Source organism: Erythranthe guttata, chromosome 4 (genome assembly GCF_056151865.1).
Source record: "Erythranthe guttata isolate IM_541 chromosome 4, IM_541, whole genome shotgun sequence".
Lineage (NCBI taxonomy): Eukaryota > Viridiplantae > Streptophyta > Magnoliopsida > Lamiales > Phrymaceae > Erythranthe > Erythranthe guttata.
Genome location: NC_142536.1, coordinates 18,669,175 through 18,695,173, shown reverse-complemented (window position 1 = coordinate 18,695,173; position 25,999 = coordinate 18,669,175). Strand labels below are relative to the sequence as shown.

General features: G+C 34.8%; 6 protein-coding genes across 7 annotated transcripts; 2 read left to right on the top strand and 4 right to left on the bottom strand.

Moving 5' to 3' along the window:
* The first annotated feature begins 2,251 nt into the window (after nt 1-2,251).
* Nucleotides 2,252-7,540, top strand: PDIL1-4 (PDI-like 1-4). Its single transcript, XM_088817204.1, has 12 exons — nt 2,252-3,195; nt 4,604-4,733; nt 5,005-5,170; nt 5,251-5,369; nt 5,507-5,587; nt 6,064-6,150; nt 6,268-6,342; nt 6,483-6,551; nt 6,643-6,723; nt 6,807-6,941; nt 7,039-7,095; nt 7,184-7,540. The coding sequence occupies exons 1-12, from the start codon at nt 2,630-2,632 to the stop codon at nt 7,340-7,342; spliced, it is 1,725 nt and encodes a 574-aa protein (XP_088673330.1). The 5' UTR covers nt 2,252-2,629; the 3' UTR covers nt 7,343-7,540.
* A 939-nt stretch (nt 7,541-8,479) lies between these two features.
* On the top strand, nt 8,480-9,605 carry LOC105949124 (uncharacterized). The gene has a single exon (XM_012972401.2). It carries the CDS (start codon nt 8,777-8,779, stop codon nt 9,296-9,298), a length of 522 nt encoding a protein of 173 aa, XP_012827855.2. The 5' UTR covers nt 8,480-8,776; the 3' UTR covers nt 9,299-9,605.
* Nucleotides 9,606-10,647: 1,042 nt separating this feature from the next.
* Nucleotides 10,648-12,162, bottom strand: LOC105949123 (uncharacterized). Its single transcript, XM_012972399.2, has 3 exons — nt 11,958-12,162; nt 11,794-11,835; nt 10,648-11,681 (listed from the first exon to the last, which is right to left on the bottom strand). Exons 1-3 carry the CDS (start codon nt 12,114-12,116, stop codon nt 10,869-10,871), a joined length of 1,014 nt encoding a protein of 337 aa, XP_012827853.1. The 5' UTR covers nt 12,117-12,162; the 3' UTR covers nt 10,648-10,868.
* Nucleotides 12,163-12,673: 511 nt separating this feature from the next.
* On the bottom strand, nt 12,674-16,078 carry LOC105949122 (ruvB-like protein 1). The gene is made up of 12 exons (XM_012972398.2): nt 15,780-16,078; nt 15,223-15,411; nt 14,803-14,934; nt 14,526-14,675; nt 14,225-14,380; nt 14,000-14,134; nt 13,852-13,917; nt 13,651-13,757; nt 13,441-13,540; nt 13,254-13,345; nt 13,103-13,172; nt 12,674-12,997 (listed from the first exon to the last, which is right to left on the bottom strand). Exons 1-12 carry the CDS (start codon nt 15,858-15,860, stop codon nt 12,908-12,910), a joined length of 1,368 nt encoding a protein of 455 aa, XP_012827852.1. The 5' UTR covers nt 15,861-16,078; the 3' UTR covers nt 12,674-12,907.
* An 824-nt stretch (nt 16,079-16,902) lies between these two features.
* Nucleotides 16,903-19,188, bottom strand: LOC105949198 (DHBP synthase RibB-like alpha/beta domain-containing protein). Of its 2 annotated transcripts, none has more exons than XM_012972488.2 (5): nt 18,975-19,188; nt 18,557-18,797; nt 17,959-18,134; nt 17,553-17,844; nt 16,903-17,235 (listed from the first exon to the last, which is right to left on the bottom strand). In XM_012972488.2, the coding sequence occupies exons 1-5, from the start codon at nt 19,057-19,059 to the stop codon at nt 17,169-17,171; spliced, it is 861 nt and encodes a 286-aa protein (XP_012827942.1). In that variant the 5' UTR covers nt 19,060-19,188; the 3' UTR covers nt 16,903-17,168. The 2 variants fall into 2 exon arrangements, with proteins under 2 accessions (XP_012827942.1, XP_012827943.1); XM_012972489.2 differs by having other exon boundaries at nt 18,557-18,789; nt 18,975-19,184.
* A 422-nt stretch (nt 19,189-19,610) lies between these two features.
* LOC105949190 (RING/U-box superfamily protein) lies at nt 19,611-23,120 on the bottom strand. The gene is made up of 8 exons (XM_088817202.1): nt 22,664-23,120; nt 21,668-22,159; nt 21,047-21,212; nt 20,580-20,889; nt 20,401-20,473; nt 20,237-20,327; nt 20,042-20,121; nt 19,611-19,924 (listed from the first exon to the last, which is right to left on the bottom strand). The coding sequence occupies exons 1-8, from the start codon at nt 22,748-22,750 to the stop codon at nt 19,754-19,756; spliced, it is 1,470 nt and encodes a 489-aa protein (XP_088673328.1). The 5' UTR covers nt 22,751-23,120; the 3' UTR covers nt 19,611-19,753.
* Between the last annotated feature and the right edge of the window lie 2,879 nt (nt 23,121-25,999).

Sequence of the window (25,999 nt, the reverse complement as noted above, 5' to 3'; positions counted from 1 at the left end):
TTGTTGTCTAAAGAAAAACTAATCATATGGGACGAGACACCAATGATGCACATGTATTGTTCCGAAATACTTGACAAGACAATGAAATCGATACTTGATTCAAATATGCGTAGTGGTGGAAATCGTACGAATCAGGTCATATATAGGCTTTTCAGAAAACTTCCATTTTTTGTGGGAAAAAAAATATGCATCCCGATTCCGATTTCAAAAAAATCAGAATTTGAGAATGAGATCCGATTCCGAAATAATCAAAAAATTCAAAAATATCGAAAAAATCGAAATTCCGAAACTTTCTAAAAAAAGAGGCAAAAAAAAATCGAATTCAACAAAGAATAAAAAAATTAGCAATGGCTAATCTTACCAAGAAGTGACGCAAAATTGAAAATTTCTATTTTACTTGAATTTGACATATCACACATATATAATTTCGTAAATAACTTGGAATCTGCTGAAAGTTACAAAAATAGAAAAAAAAATATTTCATTTATGAGATCTGCTTTCCGACTTTAAAAGTATTGTGGAAGATGATAACTTTACTACGAATTACACAAGATATTTGATGAGCTGAAAAAAAATTAGAGAAGAAGCAAGGGGAAGAAGAAATGCTGATTAGATTTGGAATCACAAAAATGGTGAAAAGCGGCGTTGTGCAAGAAATAATAGATGAGAAAACTCATTAATCTGGAAGGGTTGGTTTTAGTTGGTGAAAAGGCTAATAATACATGGGCCACATTTCAATAATTTTAAAGAAATCAGCCCAGCCTAGATTTGATCTTAGATTTTATATGAAAATATGTATGTATATAATGTTTAAATAAATAAATAAACATTGAAATTTTTTGGCATTATTTGGAACTATTTTCGGATCGGATTTCATAAATTCCGATTCCGATTCCTATCCGATTTTTTTCGGCAAAATCGGAAATCGAATTGCAGAAACTTTTCATAATCGGATCGAAATCGATGGAAATCGGAATTTTTGTTCCAATTTCCATCCCTAGATATGCCATTGCAGGCAATGTTGTAGTTCTTGGAGAGGACTTTCGACAAGTTCTGCCAGTTGTGTTTAAAGCATCGAGATAAGACATTGTTCATGCTACAATATAATTAATTCATCACCATTGTGGAGACAATGTAAGGTTATGAAGTTGTACAAGAACATGAGACTTCAGTCGTCCTCCTCTTCCTTCAATGCAGATGAAATAAGAGAATTTGCGGAGTGGATATTGAGAATCTGTAATGGCGACGTCTGCGAGGTCAATGATGGTGACGCTACAATTGAAATTCCCGATTGACATGTTGATTCGTGATTCTGCAGATCCCTTTTTGGATCTTATCGAGTTTGTTTATCCCGATCTGATAAGCAAACTGTTCATTCTTGGTTATTTCAAGGGCAGGGCAATTCTTGCACCCGACTAATGAAAGTGTCGCTTTTGTGAATGATCATTTTTTGTCGATCATAACTGAAGAGGATAAGATTCATTTTAGCTACGATAGTATGTGTAAGGAGGAGTTATTATAAGGTGTCAACTCATAAATATATTTCACCGAGTTTCTCAACACCATATTATGCTCCGGAATTCCACTGCATAAGTTGACATTGAAAAGATGAGTTCCCGTTATGCTCATCAGAAATATTGATCAGGCCAGAGGATTGTGCAATGGAACCATGCTTCACGTTGTTACTATGGAAAAACACATTCTCAACTGCATGATCCACTTCGGTAAACATGTTGACTTTTTTAATATTATATATTACATAGTATTACAAAATTGGTCTTACTACTTCGAGAACATTTTTCATTATTAAATATTTATTTTACGATGAATATCCCGTGCATCGCACGGGTGTAGTACTAGTTAACAAGTATAAAAAAGCCCCTGGGCGAGGGATTTCGCCTTTTGGTGCAAGTATAAAAAAACACAATTACCACTCTCCGGGCCCAAATCCTTTTTACACAAGTCCACATGATCTCACTGTCCATCTAATTTATTAAATGAATAATGAATTTCAACATGTTGAATCAGAAATGAGAAGCAAAGAAGTGTGTATAAGCATAATGATAATCATAATTATAATCATACGAACTCGAACTAATCACGTGATATAAAATTGTATAAAGTTTCATGAGATCTAATTTTCACGAATACCTTTTTGTTCAAAATATTACTTTCTCTCTCTAGAACTTGCGAGCTCACCCACCCAAGTCCCGAAACCTAACAAATATGTCTAAGTTGGACGTGGAAAATCACACCCCGCATCCAATTCGAGTGTGAGAGAGATTAGATATATATATATTTTAATATGTATTAGTAAAATAAATATATTTTTTACATTAACAAATACAAAAATTATAAACAGATTTATTCATTAACTATCAGTTAATTATTACTACAAATTGTTAACCAATTGTTATTAATTCCAACAAAAAAATATTGTTTTAAGCTAAAAAAAAAAAGAAATAAAAAATTAATTCCAATTTCCATGGATCACTATATAGATCTGAAAATATGGAAAACGGACATATAAAAACGACACCGTTTAGAGCTTCCATCTTCAACATAACAAAATCGAAAGTGTATCCGTCAGATCTCAGTCAAAACCCCAACTCCGATCCGAGTCATAGAAATGGCGACTCGACTGATTCTCCACATCACACTCGCCTCTCTCCTCCTCTTCTCTCTCCTCTCCACGCCCATTCTCTCATCCCCCGCCGCCGATGACGACGACGAGGATCTCAGCTTCCTCGAGGAACCCGAGTCCGCCGACGCCGCATCCGGCGACGACCACCACCACCACCACTCCGACGCCGAATACTCTGACAACGAAGAAGAGGAATTCGATGACTTCGAGGTTCCCTCGGATTTCAATCACCAAGACGAGGAGGAAGGTGATGCCGCCAATTTTGACGAGAAGGACGTCGTCGTATTGACTGGTGGTAATTTCAGTGATTTCGTCGATGAGAATAAGTATGTCATGGTGGAATTTTACGCGCCGTGGTGCGGGCACTGCAAGGCACTGGCGCCGGAGTACGCAGCGGCTGCCACCGAGTTGAGGGCGGAGAATGTGAAGCTCGCCAAGGTGGAAGCCACGGAGGAGAATGATCTGACGGAGAAGTATGAAGTTCAGGGGTTTCCTACTCTGTTCTTCTTTGTTGATGGGGTGCACAGACCTTACACTGGTCAACGGACCAAGTGAGTTTTTTCTTCTTTCAGTTTTATGGTTCAACTAGTGGATCTCTCTCTCTAGAAACTTGTTTATGTGCATAACTATGTGCGCTATTTGATGATTAAAAACCTAAGTTAGGAATTTGTGTGGTGATATTTTTTGGATTTAGTGAAAAAAACTTTTGAGAAAATGTAGATCACTTGACAATATAATTTGTAATTATTGATAAGCATAAATTATGTGAAATAAAATGGTCGGCCTCCTACACCACTTGACTTGTTCTTAAATGTTGATAGCCTTCCCTATATGCATATATTGTTGGTTCCCCACAATATGAAGCTTCCGAAGAATTAAATCCTAGGTGTTACATAAGTTGGTAGAATTTTTGCAAAATTGATTTGAATAGTAAGTAGAATTTGGAAGTTTAGGAATTTCAAATTTTAACACCGTTCTGCTCACAATGGAGTTCAGTCTATATCGGAAAATAGAGAGGATATGAAGAGCGTATTCTTTTTTTCTTGATTTTGCAAATATGAGATTTAGTCCCTAGGAATATATCAGTACATACATACCTACTTTAACGAGCCTCACTCCGTGGTGTCAAATGCATGATCTAATTGAGTTGAGGTGAAAAAGTCAACTTCACAATGTTTCTTCTCGTTGATGAAATCAGATAACGTTGTGGCCCGATGAGTTGTCAATTTCTCATCTCAGATTCTCTCTTTATTTACCTATTTGTTGGATTCTTTCCTTTTGGTGATTTCTAGTACACGGGTTGTCTATGCCAAACACTTGTTTATGGACATACATTGTTACCAAGTAAGAAAAAAGTAAAAGAAAAACTTATGTATGTATGAATATGTCTTGATGCTTCCTGGAGTGACTGTTTTAACTTTTAAGTTTGAAGTGTTTTTGGACAATTTGGGTTCAGGCTCGTAAATATTAATTAATATTACAAATATTCAAAATTCTTAAGGTTCTGCAGCCTCAAATAAACCATTGGGGTCAGAATTAGATAAAACCTATATCAAGAGAAATTTAGCCTTCAGTTGCTTTTGGCATGCATTGGGTTAGTTCTGTTCATTTCTTAGTATGAGGTGGGCACAGATGATTTACAGTAGACCTGTTGAACTTCATTTCTTTCAGTAGCATATCAAGATGACACACCGTCTGTAAAATATGTTGTCTAAATGCTCGGTTGCTTGTACATAAAATCCCATTCTGGGGCATTGCTGAATCTCTTCTTTCTCTTTTCATTTATTATCATATCTGGATCTGTAGCTGTTCTAGTCAAGTTATGCAGAACTTCCAAAAAAATATTTGCACAATGCTATTGGCTACATGATGATATTTCATTGTTGGCAGTTGAATTTTTTTTTTTGTTGGATTTCTTGTTCTTCGTCGAAGTTAAAAGAAGAGTTGATTTCAATACAGGGACGCTATTGTTACATGGATTAAGAAGAAAACTGGACCTGGTATATCTAACATAACAACGACAGAGGATGCAGAGAGTATATTAACGTCTGAGGATAAGGTTGTTTTGGGCTTCCTCAACTCTTTGGTGGTAAGCTAGCACTTACTTTGCCTTCTTTTACCACATTTATCATTTTTTTTTTGTCATGGTGACAAATATAAGTTTGTCTTCGTTCATGCTTACATAGTTTAAATTTTTCATTTTACGAGGACAGTGCATAGTATTTGTTAATATAAGCTTTATACACTGTTCAGTTCTTTCAAGCTAATACGAACCTTTTGGAGAAAAAAAAGACTATCAGATTAATGTTAAAGATAAAGGAAATCATTTTCCACCCTCACTTAAGTTTTAACTATGATAGGGGCCCGAGAGTGAAGAGTTTGCTGCTGCATCAAAGCTTGACGATGATGTTAACTTTTACCAAACTGCAAATCCCAATGTGGCGAAGATGTTTCACTTGGAAGCTAATGCGAAACGCCCTGCTTTGGTCTTGCTAAAGAAAGAGGCAGAGAAAGTGGCCCATTTTGGTTAGTACCGACTGCATACTGTTTTAAGCCATCTGCTTGTCCATATCTTACTAAAATTCATCATCTTAATTCTTGTTCAGATGGAGAGTTCAAAAAGTCTGTAATAGCTCAGTTTGTTTCTGCCAACAAGCTTCCTTTAGTGACCACTTTTACCCAAGAAAGTGCATCACTGATATTTGAGAACCCTATTAAAAAGCAGGTCAGTAACTCCATAATGTTTTCTAAATAGACATTGTTATACGACCCGTCCTTAACAAAACCTTTCTTTCCTTATCTTCACAAAATAAGTATGTGTAATGTTCATTGTTGTAATTCTGAACTCCTTTTTGTTCGTAGCTTTTACTCTTTGCCGCATCAAATGATTCACAAGAGGTCTTTCCAATATTTCAAGAAGCTGCAAAGCTTTTCAAGGGAAAGGTACTACTGTCAACTTGCTATTTAATATTCTTGCGTCGTTGCAAAGGACAGTTGCTTGGACTTGAAAATGAATTAGGAACGTCAAATTATTTACTTAGGCTTGGCAAACTTCATTTTACCTTGAATTTTGCCGATTTGAACTAATTTATCACTATACGTCAGACCTCCATATATTTTATGTCTACCACACACTGATCCACAATTTCTAGAAGTTGAGGCTGATGGATATGTGAAAAACTATTTCTTACTTTCATGACCTTTAAGATACTTAGCACTTGTAACAGTGCTATAAGATATTTAGCAATTATAATAGGAATGCTATTTCTAAGTTAAAATCTTTCTACACAACCAAAACTTTTTCTAATCTAATTTCTATCTTTTAGCCAGGATCAGGCTTTTGCTGTGGCTCTATAGTATTTTTGACATTATATTTTCATTAATAATATCAAATAACTCCCTACTTCAAACTGATGCAGCTTATATTTGTATACGTGGATATCGACAATGAAGAAGTTGGAAAGCCAGTGGCAGATTATTTTGGAATCGCTGGAGATGCTATAAAGGTAACCTTCTTTAACATTTTTGATAAGTTACCTCATTTCCTATATGCAATAGCTCTTTCCTACAAAGATGCAATTCTATAACTCGAGCAATTGTCAATCTGTTGAATTCTCTTGTAGGTTTTGGGCTATGCAGGAAATGATGATACTAAGAAATATATACTCGACGGTGAAGTTACACTTGAGAAAATCAAGGTTGAATTTCACTACATTGTTTTCTTTGGTTAAAAGCTTCTTCTTCTTCTTCTTCTTCTTCTTCTTCTGCTTTTTTGATCTTGTGTATTCGTTAACCCTAATGTCTTTGGGTTGAATTTCATTGTTTTATTTCGGATCAGGCATTTGGGAAGGCTTTCGTGGAAGACAAGCTCAAACCTTTCTATAAATCAGATCCAATTCCCGAGAATGTGAGTTGTAATCTAATTCCAATTTCCAATCTGATTACTTACCTCACTTAATATGCTAATCAACATCCTCTTTAAATATTTACTGTTGCAGAACGATGGGGATGTCAAAATAATCGTTGGAAATAATTTTGATGATATTGTTTTGGACGAGTCTAAAGACGTTCTTCTCGAGGTAACCATTGTGAAAAAATTGCATTGTTAAATGTTCTTCAATGGCCAAATTCTAATTTAAAATCTGCATACATACTATTTTAGCTATACGCACCATGGTGTGGCCATTGCCAATCCCTCGAACCAACATACAACAAGCTTGCCAAGCACTTGCGCGGCGTTGAATCTCTCGTTATAGCCAAAATGGACGGAACCACAAACGAACACCCCAAAGCCAAGGTATTTTCAATTTAAAAAATCTTGAATTTGAAATCGAAATTATTAATGTTTCAAAAAAAAATGTGATTGATGGTGAAGAAAAAATTTCTGCCTGCAGGCTGATGGGTTTCCCACAATTCTCTTCTTCCCAGCGGGAAAAAAGAGCGTCGATCCCGTAAGTCATGTTTCAAACTCATAATAGATACATGCATTATACTCTGTATGTAAAGTACGATTAGATGACACTTTGAATTAAATGGCAGATTTTGGTCGATACTGACCGAACAGTAGTGGCATTCTACAAGTTCATCAAGAAACATGCTTCGATCCCTTTTAAGCTTCAAAAACCAGGTTCGGATTCTAAAGCCGAAGAAGAAGAAGTAACTAAGACATCCACTAATGATGTGAAAGATGAGCTATGAAGGTGATTTGTATTACTGCAAATTGCTCTTTCTGTGAATCTATAGGCAGATTCCTACTTACAGGTACTGAGACAGAGATACAAGAAACGGATAATATATATATGAAGAGAATCTAAGTTATCTAATTTTGTCTTTGTATCAACTTTTTTGATTAACATCCTGATTAACTCATAATATAACATATATTTCTTTCCATAATACTATCATTTTTAGTCTTGCTTATTTTTGGATGACCCAAGATTACGGGAAATTAGATGTGACACCTGATTATTTACACTTGATGGATTTCAACCGAAGATCTATACATAATTACACACACAACCATGTATATGTGTGTATGTGTGCTTAGTGAGTAGTTGTTTAATCAAATATACAGCTCAAATTCATTCGGTCTACATAACTATGTGTAACATCTAATTCCTCATTACTAGTGTATGGCAGGATGGGTATTTTCTATTTTTACTATTTAATTTCCTTTTTATATTCTTAATTTTAGAAAAATAATGATTTCTAAGATTCAATTCATAAATCTATGTCGAATAATACAATCACTCTTGCTCCATCAAGTAGGCCACCATTTTAAATAGTTGTGACGTTACAATTATTTATAAGAACTCGGATTCAATTTATCTTTTGATTTTAGATGGGGGCAAAATGCCAAATAAATTGTATTATGAGGGCATGGATGTAATTCTACCCATCCAATTAAACTATTTAAAAAAAAATGAATTTATGGTACACCAAATCAAATTTAGCCCTTAAAAAAATGAACCGACACGTCTGATCTTAGACATTTTGTAGTTGCCATTAGGGGGAATAACTCCCCATGCGAGTGGGACGCGACTACTACATTTTTTGAATTCTGAAATTGATATTATAAATGTAATTTTTGGAGAAAACAATTATTTAAGAAAAATAAAAATTCTTAGATAATTAAAATTCAATTGAAAATCAAAATATTCTCACACATACTTCAATTTCGATAAAAAAAAAAAAAAAACCGTAAAAATCGATGTCTCCATACAAAGCATCAAGTAAAATAATAAAATAATATTGACCTATATCAACATTTAAAAAAGAAATGCATGATTAAAAAAATAAAATAAAAAACTTAAGAATTAAGATTCAAAAAAAAAAATGGTATTCCACTTTCCTTCAATTGAAATCAAATCCGTTTCCCACTCTCTAATCTTCTCTCTCCTCTTTCTCTCTCTATATACACGGCACCGCCTTTAAACAAAAAAAAAAAAAACTTGTATTTATTCTCACAAGTCACACCCCTTCCTTCCTTCTCTGCAAACCCCAATTAATCACTCTCTTAATTCCGTTTTATCATTAAACTAATCTCATTCAAATCTCCAATATTAACTTCCTCAAAACCCCTATCACGCTTCTCAGATCTCTCTCTCTCTCTCTAGCTTTCTCTCTCTACAAATGGCTTCACTTCTTCATTCTCTCCCTGCAACTCTCTTCTTCGCTTTCCTCCTCATCGCAAACCCTACCTTCGCCGCAGATTCGCCGTCGCCTTCACCTTCTTCGCCGACACAACTTCCGCCGGATTCCAACTCCCCGCCGCCGCCCCCGGAGATTCCATCGCCTTCCCCTGCACTCGACAATTCTCCACCGGCGCCTCCTACGTCAGATCCCGATCCAGACACGCCTTCTCCTTCTCCTTCTCCTTCTCCGCCTCCTTCGTCCGACCCCAAAAAATCTCCATCTCCGGCGCCGGTTGTGCCTGGAGGCGTCACGCGCAACGATAAGCCCAATGCCGGCGATTTGGACACCAAGGATGACTCCGACGACGGCGGCATGAGCGGCGGGAAAAAGGCCGGCATCGCATTCGGAGTCATCGGCGCGGCGTGCCTCGCAGGACTCGGCGTGCTGGTGTACAAGAAGAGGCAGCTGAACATCCGCCGCTCGCAGTACGGCAACGCCGCCAGGAGAGAGTTTCTGTAGAAGCAAAATCAGCATTTTCAGTAGTATTACACTATCACAATTTACACACAGAGTGGTTGATTTTTTTGTTATTCCGGTTACGAATTCATCTTAGATTCAATTGCCAGATTTGATGGAGGTGAGTTGATTTTTGGTTTTGATTCTTTCACTGGTGCTCTCAGTCAAATAAGCGTGTTGTTTGTTTCGCTTCATTAAATTCATCACTGTACAACACATAATTCATCATACATTCATACATTTAATTTGTTCTAAAAACTTTGTTTCAGAACATCTGATTCATGCTAATTACATGTTTAATGGTTAATTATGTACACTTGTCATGATTATGAATTTTAATTATTTATATAAATATAAATATTAGTTTGTTGAATGTTGATTTGATGGATCAATTCTATGTTTGTTTTGTTTGTTCAATTTAGATTTTAATTTCGAGAAAGAATTTAATATTTATTAAATAAAATAACTGAATGATGTGTCAACGCGTAAAAGAAAATGAATGGGGACAAAGTAGCACGTTGTTGTGTTACAGGGTGGAGGTTTGTGTAATTGGTGGCGTTAATTGTGGTTAGATACATGTGGTCCTCACACCATATAGTTTGGTTGGTAAACAGAATAAATGTTTTCACTATGCGTTGTGGATGAGCTGAGCTGAGAGTAACATGTATAGTTCTTGTGAACATATTTCATATTTGGTTTTTTTTTTTTTTTTTTTTTTTTTTTTTTTTTTTTTTTTGTGTTACTTTTAGATTTTTTGGCCTAACAAGATTAGATAATATAAAATTAAATGATTAATGAAAATTCAAGTGTATGGTTGGATCATAAGAAGTAAGGTACTCGAAAGTTCGAACAGAAATTTTTTGAGTTCGAGCTTTCTGAAGAGTTGAGCTCGGGTATTTTCTTTATTCACGAGCTCACGAGCTGCCTTGTGAAAAATATAAATAATTTTTATTAATAGTAGATAAATAAAATAAAAAAACCAAAGTGAGCTAGAGCTTGAACCAAAAAACAAAATACTCGAAGAGCTTAAGCTCGACAAAATGAACTCGAGTTTGGCTCTTCCAGACCCCTCTAAGCTTAACTAACATTGGACAGTCGGTGAATTGACTTTTTCGATAACAATATTTGCTTTTTCATACTCCTTCATACAATTAAAAAAAAAAAAAAAAAAAAAAAAAATAAAAAAAAAAAATAAAATAAAAAAAATAAAAATATCATTTAATTCAGTAAAGTTTGTAGATGAAGATTAGTACCTGCACTTGTTACATACAACCTTCACAAGTTACAACTATGTAGTATGTACTATGAATATTCAATAGCAATTAAAGACGATAAATAGACCGCACAAAATACTCTGAACAAAATCAATTATAAGAAATATATTTTCAAGATATTTTTATGTTGCACAAAATAAGCTTTATTTTCTACTATTTCAGTATTTATGAAAATAGATACTATTTTGGTTTTTCAATAAAATTCAAATTCTGGCACGAATTAAAAAATATTAAGAACTAAGAAAGAAGTAATTAAAATCCTAAACCTTAATAACTGTAAAAAGTAAAAACAAACTGCTTTAAGTCTCAGTGGTACCTCCCGCAGTAACAGTAGTACCAGCACCAACGTGAATCGTCTTCATTCCTAGCCCTTTGGATCTTTTCCGCATCACTGAAACCAAAGTCTCGGTTGTACGTCCCGCATCAACAGTAGTACCATCGGAAACAGCAGAATCATTAGCGGCAGCTTCACTCGCCTTCTTCCCCAAGGTTTTGGGTGCTGTAAAGGTGGTACTTCCCGCATCAATAGTTGTACCATCGGAAACAATTGAATCATTAACGGCAGCTTCGCTCGCCTTCTTCCCTAACGATTTGGATTTTTTCGGCTTCACTGCAACGGTGGTACCTTCCGCAGCAACAGTTGTACCGGCGGAAACAGCAGAATCATGAACGGCAACTTCATTCGCCTTCTTCGTTTTGGATTTTTTCGGCTTCACTGAAACGGTGGTACCTTCTGCAGCAACAATTGTACCGGCGGAAACAGCAGAATCATCAACGGCAACTTCACTCGCCTTCTTCCTCTTCCTTCCTAGTGTTTTGGTTATTTTCCGCTCCAATGAAACGGTGGTACTACCTGCAGCAACAGTTGTACCGGCGGAAACAGCACCATCATCAATTGCAACCTCAGCAGCCTTATTCCCTGAAGCGACGCCGCCGCCATGGGTAAGGAGAGATGTGACGTGGCACTCCAGCCAGTCGAGATCTTTGAGGTCCTTGATCGCTTCCTCCATTGTGAAGGCGGCATCATCACCACCTGATACGGCGCCGTCCAGCAGCGTCGAGCGGTGGAGATCCATCAGTTCCATTGTTGTTATCATATCGATCAAAACGCTCTGAATTATAAAATTGCTTATCGTCAATCAAAAATACCCAAGGAAAAATCATAAATCATAATTAACAGAAATTAAACAGTAGATCTCAATTTGAGCACAGAAATCTGTATGCCTTTTGAGCGCTGCTCTTGATGTAACCATGCATGGAAAGGATCTGCAAAAAGAAAAACAAAAACGACGAATCGATTTATTTAGCACCAAGTTTTGAAATATTAAATTGTCGTAAAAAATCAAATCAGATATATATATATTGGGGAACAGAGGCGATGAATTGACCTGTAAAAGTTGGGGGACGGTGAGATGGTGGTGGTGAGTGCGGCCGTCAATGAAATCGAGGTAATCGTCGATTGTAAGCTTTTTAAGCTTTTTGTGTTTTTCCTTCACCGGAACCGCCGTGGTCATCGTGGTGGCGGATCCATCTTCAGCGATTTCCATCTCTTCTACTTTTTTTCTCTCTCTACAGAATTTGCAGCGTGTTTGATTTGAACGACCTCACACCACTCTATATATATAACAACAAAAATAAAAAATAAAAAATAAAAAATAAAATATAAGAAATGAGCTTGCGTGGTTTTTACCACCTCCACTTGTTTTTGAGCGGGAAAACGAAAGTTTATTTAATTATTTCTAACAAAATGACATTAAAATTTAAGCAAAGTTTATAACAGTAGTGAGTATTTCTTTTAGGCTTTGTTTGGTAGATAAAGATGTCAATTGATTGAAAAAGAGACTTATAATAGAACATCGATAAATTAATAACTTCGCTTAAATAATAATTTCTTTCGGTCCCGACTCAATGAGAACGTGTTAAATAATTAACTCATCTACTTCCCTAAATTAATAGAATTTCACCACTCCAGACTGTATTAATTTTTTACAGACGTTTATCTGTATTTAATATTTCGTTACCGAAATTTTCAAATTTTACGGAGACATAATACATTAGAAAAGCCCCCGAAAAAGACTTAAATTCAGCGTAGAAGCAGTAGCCATCACTGTAAAAGCTTTGATTTAATTGACAGTGGCCTAAAATTTACAGAGCTGAATGGAAGAAAACACACTTCTATCAACAATTGGTGATTTCCACAGAAAGCTTCGAATAATATCCTTCGATTTAGAGGGAAACAAAAATACAAATTCACATTTCGATCAACGTTCGAATCGTTTCAAAAGAAGCCCCAAGATCGAACAACTTACGTGTAAATCCAATTCAGCCAAAAAATTCATCACGATATGTATCTATCTTTCTGCTTTTGAAGAAGCTTTGCTGAAGATTTAGCATCCAGATATAGGGAATTCACTTCTTCAATATCCGCCTGTATAAAGGTACAACAAGTTTAATTTAAAAAAAAAAAATTATTTTATTTTTCTCCTAAAAAGAATCACCGAAAAAATTAAATCAAAACGATCAATTTAATCACCTTGCAAATATTATCACGACCGCTCATTTTTGCAATTATGCTTGCAGGAGATAACAGCTGAACCGCATGCCTGAGAGAAAAAAATTAACGAAAAACAAAAAGATAAAAAATAAATAAATAAATAATAAATAAAAAAATAAAAAAAAATCACCTCAAAGATGATCGTTGTCCAATCTCTCCAAGATAAGCCAGACTTTCCTCGTCAATTTTAAGTCCCTCCACCTGTGCTCGGATTGCTAATATCTGGCAAAAAGATTGACGTCATATTTTCTAAGAATATTCGAGGTTGTAAGAACTTTAAATCGAAATAAATTGTGTAAGAATAACAAGGTCTTCACCTGAATCATTTCAGCGAGGCCATAGGTTTCGGTTTTTATAATAACCAATCGGTCCAACCAGTCAACTGGTACACCATGTGGACTAGCCATCTCGGTTCCTCTGCAAAAGCAATGTTAAATACCCCGGAAAAATAAAACATAATTAAATTCAGCATTTTCAAGAAAATTGATCAAAATCTTAGATTTAGAAACATCGATGAATTTGGATACCTGACATTACAAATTCCTCGATTTGTGGCAAAAATCACAATGGGGGACAGTGAACTTTCCAAAGCACGGTTTAAGTAAGAAAAGCACTCCATATCCAGCATATGAACCTGAGTTATTCGTAAAGTGTTACCGTATAATACAAGCATAAAGTTTAAGATTAAAGTTAAATATACGAAAAAGAAAAAAAAAAAAAAAAAAAACCTCGTCAATAAACAAGACACCAGGGACGAGTTCAGCCACACCTTCATTTATATACCCATTAATAACCTGCAATCAGTTAACCAAATAAATCAAAACTGCTTTAAACACTTGTTCAAAGTCCTATGACATGTTTCAATTCAGACCATACCTTATTTACTTCCTGTCTTAATTTGTCAGTAATTTCGGTTTTCCTTGGCTTCATCATTTGGCCAATTAAGGACAAAATATCTCGTTCTCCTCCAGGCCGTGCATTTTCAACATCAAGATCATGCAGTGTCACGTACTGCAATAAGTAAGAACTAAAATATACGCAAGAAGACTATATATTAACTAAAAATAAAAATTATTTTTTTCGAAATAATTAGGATCGAACCTCGATGATTTTTTTCTTTTTGTGAACCTGTCCTTTAGGAAGTCGAACATATTCTTCCTTCTCGAGATCGAATTCGGTAGCAAAAGCATCACTCCTTCCCAACCTTTTAACTTCTCCGCTATTTATTTCGATGCATATAACATCACCCACAGCCACCTGTAATTTGTGACATTAAACGAAACATGGTGAAATAGTGCTGTTAAGAAATTGGCGAATTCTTCTGTTCATGCAAAATCCTTTCGAATAAATTCAGATTACAAAAGACTTCACTTGAAATGATATATGTTTCTTAGAAACGGACCTTTTCTTTGATCAAAGCATCGTATATGGATGGATCCAACTTCAGTTGTTTCGTCCCTTTTACAGTTTTTAACTCGATTATAACATGGCATGTACTTTTACCATATATGTCAGGTACACTGTCGGTTTCTTCTGGAGATAATTCGGTCACCTGTAACATAAACAGTAAAAAACGTAATCGTAACAAGAAACTGAAACATAGTCTGAAGCCATATTTAAAAAAAAAATTGTAGTGAATTTTTTGTAACAAATTAGTTCATAGTAGAGTGGCTGCTTACTTCTCCTTCATAAACCTCCTTTTTCTCTTTAAGACGTATACCAATAGCTCGTCGAAAATTCTCCATTAGAACTTCCGTCTTTTTCACTTCCGATGAGTACACTTCTGATGCAACCATGGCGCAAAAAGGAACCTACATATTTTACAAGGCACAAGAAAACCTTAAAACCACTACTTACAAATAGAGTGGATCGATCACTCAGTCGCGTATTTGTCCAATTATTGGTTCTCCAAATAAAACGTAGAAACTAGTAACGAAAATGAGATAAGATGAAACAATGATTCGACCCTTCTTACCAAAGTGAATGTTTAATGTAATTCTTGCTCCAAATTCTATACGATCATCAAACGAACACTTAATATATATATATATATATATATATATATATATATATATATATATATATATATATATATATACCTTGTGATCGAGTTCTTTAGAAATTCCTAAAGCAAGAGCGGTTTTTCCAGTACCGGATGGACCGGCGAACAGAACGGCGCGCCCAGCCATCTTCTTTTGCCGAACCATCTCAGCCACAAGACCGCCAGCTTCTCTTGCAGATTTCTGGCCCACAAATCCATCAGCTAAAGGTCTCGCGTGTCCATTTTCCTATGTATAATAATGCAATAATCAAGAACAAAAACTAATCTATTTAATAAAAGCAAAATTTCTTCATCTACGTACAACCAGATATTATGCAATGTTTCATTTATATGCCCCCCTTACATTTCTACTACATCCATAAATTTGCCATTTGCGCCACATAGAAATCGGAAAATGCGAAAATTGAAGAATGGCAAAACCCTAACCCTTAAACCCCCCACAGAACCACATAAAAAAAATTCAAAAAATAAAATAAATGAAATCGAAATTCCATAATGCAGAGTGGTTAGAATATCAACTAAAAACACGATCAAGGAAAATAAAACTTGAAGCGGATTAAAAAAAAAATTACAGAGGCGAACAGAAGAAATTACCTCAAGGCCAAGGCCTTTAATGTGGGTGTGAGTGGCGATTCTCTTCTTCTTCGCCGTCGATTTTACTTTTATTATCTTCATTTCCAACTTGTTTGTTGATTTTTAGCCGCTTTTTTTCGTCGAGTTTCTTCGGTTATTCTTTCCTTCTTCTGCAAGTATCTTTTCTGTTGTGATAAAATCACAAAAGCTTCTCTTCTATTGTGAGAGATGCTTCTCTCTCTCTCTCTCTCTCTCTCTCTCTAACTGTATTTGTGAGGAACACAGAGAGCAGCTTCAAAAGCATGAGCAGCGTGTTGTACTTACTATTTAAGTTATAAATCCTTTTTTATTAGTTTTATTTCGGGAAACATACTTTTTTTAACCCCTCAAGTTTGCACTAATTTCACATTTTACCCTCATGTTCATAAAAAAACACATAATGTTTCAAAAATTCAACACTTTAAGTCCCTTTTCATCAATTTTTCGTTAAAACTAACAGAATCATGCGTGTGTTCATGACTGTCTTAACTGACGAAGTAAAGATAAAGTAATGGCAATGAGCAAAATTGTTAAATTATTAAAACATGAGGGACCAAATGTATTTTTTGTGAACATGGAGGACCAAATGCGAAATCGGTGCAAACTAGAGGGATGCAACCTATAATTCTCCCTTTTATTTCCTAAAAAATATAGGATTCATGGTGTTATAAATCGAACTCGAATAACTTGATTTTTGTACATTATTTTGTATACTAAATAATGCTTGGAATTGAAATTAGGGCAACTTATTATAGTAACCATTAAGTTGGCCCCATGTCCTACAAGGAATAGTCTAGCCGTTGAAGTAAGTGGACTTGTGTCAATAAATACAAGTTCGGATACAGTTGTCAATGGTCATTAGGTCGAGTTTGTCACACATGGTTAGTTTAGTCTGATTTACGTATTTCGTATTGTTTGCAAGCTATTATACGAGAGTGTAGGCTTATCCAATGCACCTATATAGTTGGCTCTCGTATGGTTTGCAAGTTATTATATGGTTGGTTGCAGGTTCCTTCATTGGTCCCCCAATGTGATTTATATACTAATTTTATATTTAATAAAAATAATAACAAAAAATTCGAAACAAGGATAAAAATATTTCAAGTTACTAAAAAAATGCATACATTCATTTCACAAGCACAACATGTTTTTTTTAATTAAACTGCATACGTGGAAGTAGTCCCATTCTACCCTTGAATGTTTCTCATTCAAGAGGATGAAGCAGGGGCTAAACAGTAAACATACATATTTCACTTCAACTATCCAAGTATTTAAAATAAAATAAAAATAAAATTAAAATTCTAATAATGTACACATTAAAGAGTACTCTAAAAGAAAGCAGCAGATTTGAAATAGCTCAGACAAACTTTGTTAAGAGGCATTGCCATCTTCCACCAGATCGTATCTCTGAAGAACCGCAACTGTCTCCTCCTCGGCACTGCCAATACACGAAAAAGGGCAATATCGTCTTTTAATAATAAAAGAAACGCAGAACATGCCATGTCATCTCCAATATCAGATTAAGCAAAAACATGTTTTTGCAGTTCTATACATATTATTTTCGACAAGAATATAATAGAACAAAATCTGCAAACAATACAATTTCATCCCCGTTACAAAAAAAAAATCTATTTTCCCGATAAACGAGCCTCATTTTTTTTTCTCGATTTGGAACTACAATTTCACAAGATGACAATCATATATTATAAAAAATAATAAATAAATAAAAAAGATTTAGGATACTAGATATTTTACCTTCCGGGCCTTAGAATCTTGTACTTTCCGACACTAGTAAGATCGATTACTGTGGACCCCGCACGCCCGGATGGAAGAACACCATCGTTGTAGATGTACGCGCAGTGCTGCCATAGATTTTCGAAATCTCTTACATCTACACTGCTTCGTTGACCACTAAGGTTTGCACTAGTGAGGGCCAATGCACTACCCGAACCACGAGCAACTGCCCTAATGAAATTACAATCGGGCACTCGAACGCCTATACTATCCAATCCAGGGTTCAACGACTTCTCAAGAATACTCGACTCCCCTACAAAATATCCAAATTCACGCTAAGAAATAAAAAAAAGTTGATTAACCGAAGAAGAGTAGAGAACATGTAATAAAAAAATATTAAAAGAAAACGGCATTAGGGTTTACATACCTCGTGTTAGGACGAGTGTTACGGGTCCAGGAAGAAGAGAATCGAGCAGTCCGTGAGGCAAATGGTCAGTTACAGCAAAGCGTTGTATGTCGTGTACGTCGCCGACGCAAATTGCAAGAGGGCTTGTGTACTTACGGCCTTTTATTTCGTATATTCGATGAACTGCCTCCATCGAGCTGCTCTAGGCCAGAATTAAAAAAACGGAAAAAAGAAAAGGCGAAACGAAACTGAGTTACCTTTGTAATCCGTAGCTCATATCATGAACAATGAAACTATTTTAGCTTCTTTTTTTTTTTTTTTTTTTTTTAATTAAGCAATCACAAATGCATTTGAAAAACGAGAGGGCTTTTTCTTCATCGAATAATCAAGTGGAATATCGTCATTCAATCAATTTGCAATTTATTTATTCTGTTAATACTAAAATAGCCGAACTTCTCTTAACATCAACGAAGACAATGAAATTAAAATGCATAGTCCATAAGATTGAATTGAGCTTGGTGCCATATGTGCGTGTGTGTGTGGGGGGGGCGAGAGAGAGAGAGAGAGAGAGAGAGAGAGAGAGAGAGAGAGAGAGAGAGAGAGAGAGAGAGAGAGAGACCAAGCATCACAAGCAAAGCCGTAGAGGGTATCAGTAGGCACAGCAATCACTTGCCCTGCCCTCAAAGCTTTGATTGCCTCGTCAGCATAATCCTCTGTGGCGGGGTGCACAGCACCCATTGTAGCAGATTCCACACTTTGCCCATCACATTTCTCTAAACTCCAAGCCATTCTCTTCGCAGAAGTTCCTCCAATTTCCCTCCTACTTTGCAATATCTTCACAAACTGCAACTTCTGCACCCCTTCACACAAACACGCACGAAATGTATACACTCAAACAATTGAAAGAAGAAAAAAAAACATTTACCCCCAAATCGAAAAAGGCGTTCAGATACAAGAGCGTTTAATTGGAAATGGCAGTTCCAAATTACAGTTGACTAAAATAGTCAGAGAGAGAGAGAGAGAGAGAGAGAGAATACCTGGAGATTGTAGAGAGAGAGAGGAGAAGAAGAGGGGCAGCAGCCTATGAGTATGGAGAATTGTTGTCGGAGCAATTATTCTCATCAGAAATCTTTTGCTTCCACTGCGGCTACTTTATCTCTCTCTCTACGTTCACTGCGCGCACTCGGTCTAGAGAGAGAGTTGGAGAGAGAGCCCTATTTAATTGGAACTGACCAAATTTTGGTTATGTTCTTTAAATTATTAAAATTAGGGCTATTTATTGCAATAAAATCCTTTTTTTCAAATGAATATTTGTCAATGCAACAAAAAAAAGGCGATATAGAAATCTAATTTTGAAGATGCATTTCCACTTATTTAGTAGCACATAAACTTCAACTTCCTAACTTATTCGCATTTCGAATACGTTTCGTTTCCGACAATTGAGGACACATGCCTGCGCATTTTTTGGGCAATTTTGCAAATTTTGAAAAAGTTATAAACGCATTTGAATTGTGAATATCCAATTTTTTTTTTCTTTTTCCCCTCATTATTTATATGATTTAAATATTAATTGCAAATTGACAGTTAATAATAATATATATTTTGAATATATTTATATGAAAAATTGAAAATGTATAAAAAGAACTTATAGATATATAAATAATCTTCCATTCTAATCTTCCAGTCTTAAAAATACCATAAATATGAACTGTCTGAAATTCATTCTATGTACATAATAAATAAGTTCAATGGAAGGAAAAATCCATCTTCATCTCTTTACAGAAACTGCAATTATCTCAATTTTCATTTCATTAAATTAGCTCCGATTAAGATTTTCCGGATTTTCCACTCGATTCGAGACGGCCCTGTGGGCCCCATGGCGTGCTCTCCATCTCAGAAACTCCACGAGAATCGAAGCTCCACACATCGCCACACCAAATCCAGCAAATGTCGATAGAAGGACCGATACAACTGCTTGCACATGAACCTACAAATATCAAAAAAAAAAAAAAAAAAGCTAAATTGAAAAACCTGTATATATAATTAATTTTTTTTTATTTTGCTAATTAAAGAAAATTCGCGACACGAAAAAATAATTTCTTACCAAATCGTAGAAGATATGAGCACAGAGAACCACGAGACCGAATTGAATCGATGCATACAACCATACAAATCTTCTCCTCACTAAAAATATCAAGAATGTTAGCCCTTTTGAGAGAGATTAATTATACTACTTTTTTTATTTCTAATACTAGCCGCATTTATTGAAGTTTAATTTTCAAATAAATTCGGAACGTACCCATAGTTGCAGAAGTTACAGAAGAAAGGATGCCAAGTACGCAAGAAAATGGAAGTGATATAGCAATTGCACTTGTGTCCATTTTCTTCACCTGCATTTAACCCGAGCTATTAGTAAAGAATTAATCATGGTTAGCAAAAAAATGAATTTCGGTTTTATCTTACCAATAGCTGCTCGAGAAAACAAAAGTAAGCCAGCATACTGATAATTACAAGAATAGGAAACTCCTGCCAAACCCTACATACATAAAAGAAACGAAAAAAATTAAAAACTTCAGACAAACAATATAATTAATTAATAATAAAAAAGAAAAAAAATAAAAATAAAAATGAATTTTGCTTGCCTGACACCGCTGAATTCGATGTCTCCGAAATTAGCTGGCCTTGCAGCATTGCGATTGTTTACACAGCTTTGAATACGTAAAAGCGTGACGGGTAGATTTCGAACTTCTTGATTGCAAATATCGCATGTTTTGTTACCTTTAATTGAGAACCATTTTAAGGCACATTCTTGATGAGCTAAAGCGAGTTCGCCTTTGCAGCTACATTCCATCTTTAGGGTTTCTCCGCCTTCACATAGTTCGACGAAGCAGATTCGACAAACGGCTTCTTCTTCAGGTATATCTTGATCACCTTCATTCGCTTCGTTGTTTTCTGGAAATTCCATGAGTGCAAAACTTCAGATCTTATATAACAACATTCGATGAAATATATATATATATATATATATATATATTATATATATATATATATATATATATATATATATATATGTTATTGCATTATTAATTAAGGTAATAACAATATTTACCATTGTGTTGTGTTGTGGCAATTGACAAATCTTGAGAGATGTTGTCATCCTTCGTTCTTGGAGTTGAGAGAGTGACACGGAAGAAAGAATTCGATTTTTGGATGGCTTTTTCCTTGTTGATTACGGGTAAAGAAAATGAGCGGGGCATGTGCGGAACTTCTTTTTTCTGCAAGAAACAATCAACAATTTGGAATTTAAAAAAAAGTTACGTATCGATTTTATTATACATTAATTTTCCTAAAATATTTTTTTCTGTATTTAAAAGGAAATATTTAGTTTCATGCACTAGTTTATAAGTTTTATTTCATACAGCACAATTACTTGCATGAAAATGGATACATTTTCAAACATAAAAAATACTTAATAAACACATATTTATCGACTAATTATACCGTCATAATTTATGGAATATTAGATCATCTAATTATAAAAGCCTATTCTATATCATTTTAATTTCTATTGATAATGAATTTTTGTAAGGTTTGCATCAATAACTAGGTAGCCTATTATTCTATATCATTTTACACATATATATTTCTACAAAATATAGTATGAAGGAACGACAACTCGGGTACCAAAACATTATATTTAAAATAAAATAAAAAATATCTAACAGCTTACATCAAGTGTGAGATGACTGTTTATCCTCCCACCATGAGCACTGTCTTGATCTTGATTTTCAAACGGAGACACAGGCAAAGACGAAGTCCTCTTCATCCTAGGTGTAAATATCTTCGAAAACGACCATGACCTCGAAACTGGCGGCTTATTACCTTGATTAGCCACAGTCGAAGGAGCTGACTCAGCCTTCTCCAAATCTGAATCAGAACCCCGAAATTTGAAGCTCAATTTAGGCAGTAGGCTTCTGATAGATGATGAAGATTTCCCTCTGGTCGATGAGGGTGCAGTTAGTCTTGAGTCGGAAGACGGGCTCGAAGATATAAAGAAGTTCACTCTTTTCGGGGTGGGAGTTGTTAATGGAGGCATGTTTATTTGAACGAATTCTTGAAGAGGCATTTCCGATGTTCTGTTCGGTATCTCCAAGAATAGATTCGGCTTTTTCCACTGTTTCCCCTGCGATGTTTCTTTGGCCACACCCGAGGATTCGTCCATCTGAGGAAAGGCTAATTAAATTACAAAATGCTTACAAAAACCTTGAAAAAAAATTGATCCAGTTTCTTGTAATCGATAAGTTTAACATGTCGGTTTACTCGCGTTGTTTCGATGGTTAATCGGAACGAATTGCCATTACTAGACTCCTAATACAGACTTTGAATTGCATATCGAACTGGTGTATCGACATATCGTAAACTAGTTAACTCCAACGAAAAATAAAAAATCCCATCATTGACAAAAGTTGTTAGTTCAATTTTTTTTTTTTACAATCACAATTGTTAGATAAATTGAAGAACATTAGATTAAATCAACAGCCAAAACTCAAAAAACTAATCGAAGGCAAAACCTGTTATTTCAATTACATTTACAACAGAAAAAAAAAAACTCAAAAAATAATCAAAACCACATTTATTAAAAATCTAATTATTGCGATAATCTAATAAACTATTTTCACTATTTCAGAACTCGTGCAATCAAAAAAAAAAAATCAGAAAGCCAAACCTTAGGGATAATTGGAAGAGCTGGTTCTCTTTCGGATGTAGGAATAATCGTATGATGCAGCGGTGTGTTGTTTTCTTCAGTGGTCATCGTTTTCTCTCACTAGAATTCGATCTCTATCCCCAAATAAGTGGAATTATTCGGAGTTTCTCGCTCTACCTGAATTTTTAGAGTGAGAAAAAAAAGGTTAATGGAATTGTTGATGGGGGGAGGGGAGTGAGTGAATGAAGCAGGTGGTGGTTGGTAATTTGGTATGGTATTTACAGAATTGACATTAATGGTTTCCACAGGAAATTCTCCGCAACAAGAGTGGAGGGCACTGCTACTGCTACTGCTGCTTTCAATTTCCATTAATCCCCACTTTCTCTCTCTTCTCTTCTCTCTCTCTCTCCTCTCTCTCTCACACACACAGAGTGAGTGGGGGCTTTCTTCATCACCTTTTCACCAACTGCTGAGAGGTGGGGCCATGGGCATGTCTCTCTTAATTTTTTTTTATTATTGTTTTTCGGTAAATTACGCAAAACCCCTGAACTTAGACTAAATTACGAAAAATGCCCCCACCTATCTGTAATTACCGAAAATCCCTCGGCATTTGTTTTCGTATTACTCCGAACCCTTATGGTGTGATTTTTCACGAAATCATTTTTATTGAAGGGAATATTTCTTGAAAAATGTCGATTCTACCCTTGCAGCCATGGCATTTCTTTATGTTATTTTTTAAAGATAAAAATTACCATATGAGGACCGTTACACGGAATCTTTATTCTTCTTAAATGACAAATTGACAAGTTTTTAGTATTACCATTACCGTGTAAGAGTATTTTTTATCTTTAAAAAGTAGCATAAAGAAATGTCACGTCTGGGTAGAATCGGTATTTTTCAAAAAATATTATGTGGAATTAAAAGATTCCATGAAAATCACACTGTAAGACGTTAACAAATGACGGGGGTTTAGTAATTACGGATAGATGGGGGCATTTTTGTATTTAGCCTAAATTCAGGGGAGTTTTTGTAATTTACCTTCTTTTTTTTTTATTACTTTTTTCTCATTTTGTATATTATAGATTATCCCATTTTTATGGAGTAAATCTTGAATATTACTCCAAAAAAGAGGTTATTTATTTATCTATTTTATAATTAGTCTCAAGCTAAATATGGAACAAGGGATAGATAGACATACGGATAGGAATAATTTGTGCCTGTGTGAAAAAGTTATGTTGCTTTAATTTGGCATTACTCATTCGATAAGTGCTCTATCACTTTCTTATCATCTTTGTTTTGCTTTTTATATTTAATTATAAAATACACAGATAGGAGAAAATTAGGTAGGCAGATTTTTATCAAAAACAATCTTAAAAATTAAAATTACTTATCATTTGCTTATTCAATTCTACACTTATTATTGCTAATTACTTAAGAGATAATTAATAAATAAAAAATAATAACAGAACTGTATGTTAATTATTTTTATATGTTTTTTTTATAGAGATAATTAGCAAGAACCCCCTCATCTAGGAAAATGAGTTAAGGAAACACCCCATTTCAAAAATAATTAGAGAAAACCCCCTTAGCTAATATCCACCCAAGTGATATTTTGATAATTCCAAAACTACAATTAATTGTCTATTATACTCTTTCAAAACCCTAATTTTATTTTCTCTTTTCCGTCTCTTCTCTCGCGTTTTTCTCTGTTTTTTTTTCTCTCTTTTATACTTTTCTCTCATTCTCTCTTATCGGAAGATGAAGAACCAACCACCGACATCACCGCCAGAACAACGATGTCAATTTCGTTGAAGTCGTCGTCGCTGTCGCCGTCGTTGCAGATCTTAACAAAAGCCATAAAGATGATGATGATTTTGATAGCGATTCTGAGTTCGAATGCCACGATTGTTACATCGGCGGCGAAAAGAGGTAAAATTGTCGATTGGAATCTGATTTTGATGGGTGGTGGTTCTGCTTTGATTGGTGGTGCGAGTTGTGATTTTATTTATTTATTTGTAATAAAAAACCGTCATAATGTCAAAGTAAGGTGGTGATGGTGTGTTGTGGCAGCGGTGTGGTGACGATGAGGAGGCAGATTTAGGGTTTTTTGGTGGATCAGGTGGAGGACGGCACCGGTAGAGAATTTCGCGCATGCTGAAACCTTAATTGACTATGTACATGTTCATAGTCGATTAAGCTAATCCGACTATGCTCTGGCAGTCGATTAAGGTTGATCGACTCCAATTTTTTTTATTTTTTTTGAACTTTTTGTTTATTGATTCCAATTGTATAAATCATTTATAATATTTGTATATTTTTTGTTTTTGTAATATATATTTGATTTTGTATTTTTTTCGCAATGGTGATTTGTTATTTTTAGAGCAGATTCTTAATCGACTATGCTTCACATCATAGTCAATTAATATACCTGATATAAAAAAAATTAAAAACAAAAAAAAAATTAAAAAATTAAATAATTTCCTTAATCGACTATGAAGCATAGTCGATTAAGGAAACTGATACAGAAAAGACGGGAAAAAAAATGGAAAAAAAAAAAAGAAAAATCGATGAGCGCGTGACCCAGTGATGATGTGGCGGGCGGGGGCAAAGTTGGAAAACATAATGGCTGAAAATGGGTGTAGCTTTTCTCAAATGAACTAAAATATTTTGGGCCTCCCTCCATTTAAAAAAATAGTGAGGGGATTTTCTCAAAGAGCCCATTTTTTATAATTCATGAATACTTGTTAGTTTTCTTAATATACATGCATCGATCCAAAACGACAAATATTACTAATAATAGTTTGATTTTATGTTAATCTCAATGATTTGTTTTGATAAGGAAAGATTGAGTATTTGAACAGATATAACATATAAAAGCAGTCTCCACTTTCTTGCTGTTCCAAATATATCTCGTGGCAAAAGTTTAAATTAATTAAACAAGGGATTATATTAGATACTTATGCACCATTAAGCAATTAATCAGTCTATTTAAATAGAAAATTCCGGCCACAAAGTTATTTTTAGTTCAACACGCTCTAATCAACATCTACTTTTTCTTTATAGATCTGATTCTTTATTCCTTTGATTTTCCTTCTGACTATTGATGAGTTTTTTTATTCTTTTCTCACAAATCAGACTTCAAAAGATTATCACAACTTCAGTCAATATTTGCAGATTCTTTCACACTAGAATATATTTATTTTTTAATTTATTTTTGTTTTTCCACAACTCGAGACTTATTAATTCTCGTAATGGCAAGGGCATTTTAGTACAAGACCATACATATTCCTAAAATCAAGCCATATTTAATGAGATTGTTAATCCATCTCAAAGCTTAAAACACGACAATTATAAAGG

Excerpts from the sequence above, each read along its gene's own strand:
- LOC105949190 (XM_088817202.1), bottom strand. The coding sequence starts at position 22,750 with ATGACCACTGAAGAAAACAACACACCGCTGCATCATACGATTATTCCT. Across the intron at positions 21,213-21,667 it reads ACAGTCATCTCACACTTGAT|AAAAAAGAAGTTCCGCACAT; the intron begins GTAAGCTGTTAG and ends TGTTTCTTGCAG. Across the intron at positions 19,925-20,041 it reads CTCATATCTTCTACGATTTG|GTTCATGTGCAAGCAGTTGT; the intron begins GTAAGAAATTAT and ends TGATATTTGTAG.
- LOC105949122 (XM_012972398.2), bottom strand. The coding sequence starts at position 15,860 with ATGAAGATAATAAAAGTAAAATCGACGGCGAAGAAGAAGAGAATCGCC. Across the intron at positions 14,381-14,525 it reads ATGCTTTGATCAAAGAAAAG|GTGGCTGTGGGTGATGTTAT; the intron begins GTCCGTTTCTAA and ends CACAAATTACAG. Across the intron at positions 14,135-14,224 it reads AAAAGAAAAAAATCATCGAG|TACGTGACACTGCATGATCT; the intron begins GTTCGATCCTAA and ends TACTTATTGCAG.
- LOC105949124 (XM_012972401.2), top strand. The coding sequence starts at position 8,777 with ATGGCTTCACTTCTTCATTCTCTCCCTGCAACTCTCTTCTTCGCTTTC.
- PDIL1-4 (XM_088817204.1), top strand. The coding sequence starts at position 2,630 with ATGGCGACTCGACTGATTCTCCACATCACACTCGCCTCTCTCCTCCTC. Across the intron at positions 6,151-6,267 it reads TCGCTGGAGATGCTATAAAG|GTTTTGGGCTATGCAGGAAA; the intron begins GTAACCTTCTTT and ends ATTCTCTTGTAG. Across the intron at positions 6,552-6,642 it reads CAGATCCAATTCCCGAGAAT|AACGATGGGGATGTCAAAAT; the intron begins GTGAGTTGTAAT and ends TTACTGTTGCAG.
- LOC105949198 (XM_012972488.2), bottom strand. The coding sequence starts at position 19,059 with ATGAGAATAATTGCTCCGACAACAATTCTCCATACTCATAGGCTGCTG. Across the intron at positions 18,798-18,974 it reads TCTCTCTCTACAATCTCCAG|GGGTGCAGAAGTTGCAGTTT; the intron begins GTATTCTCTCTC and ends GTTTGTGTGAAG. Across the intron at positions 17,236-17,552 it reads AAGATTCTAAGGCCCGGAAG|TGCCGAGGAGGAGACAGTTG; the intron begins GTAAAATATCTA and ends GTGTATTGGCAG.
- LOC105949123 (XM_012972399.2), bottom strand. The coding sequence starts at position 12,116 with ATGGAAATCGCTGAAGATGGATCCGCCACCACGATGACCACGGCGGTT. Across the intron at positions 11,836-11,957 it reads CCGTCCCCCAACTTTTACAG|ATCCTTTCCATGCATGGTTA; the intron begins GTCAATTCATCG and ends TTCTTTTTGCAG. Across the intron at positions 11,682-11,793 it reads TCAAGAGCAGCGCTCAAAAG|AGCGTTTTGATCGATATGAT; the intron begins GCATACAGATTT and ends TTTATAATTCAG.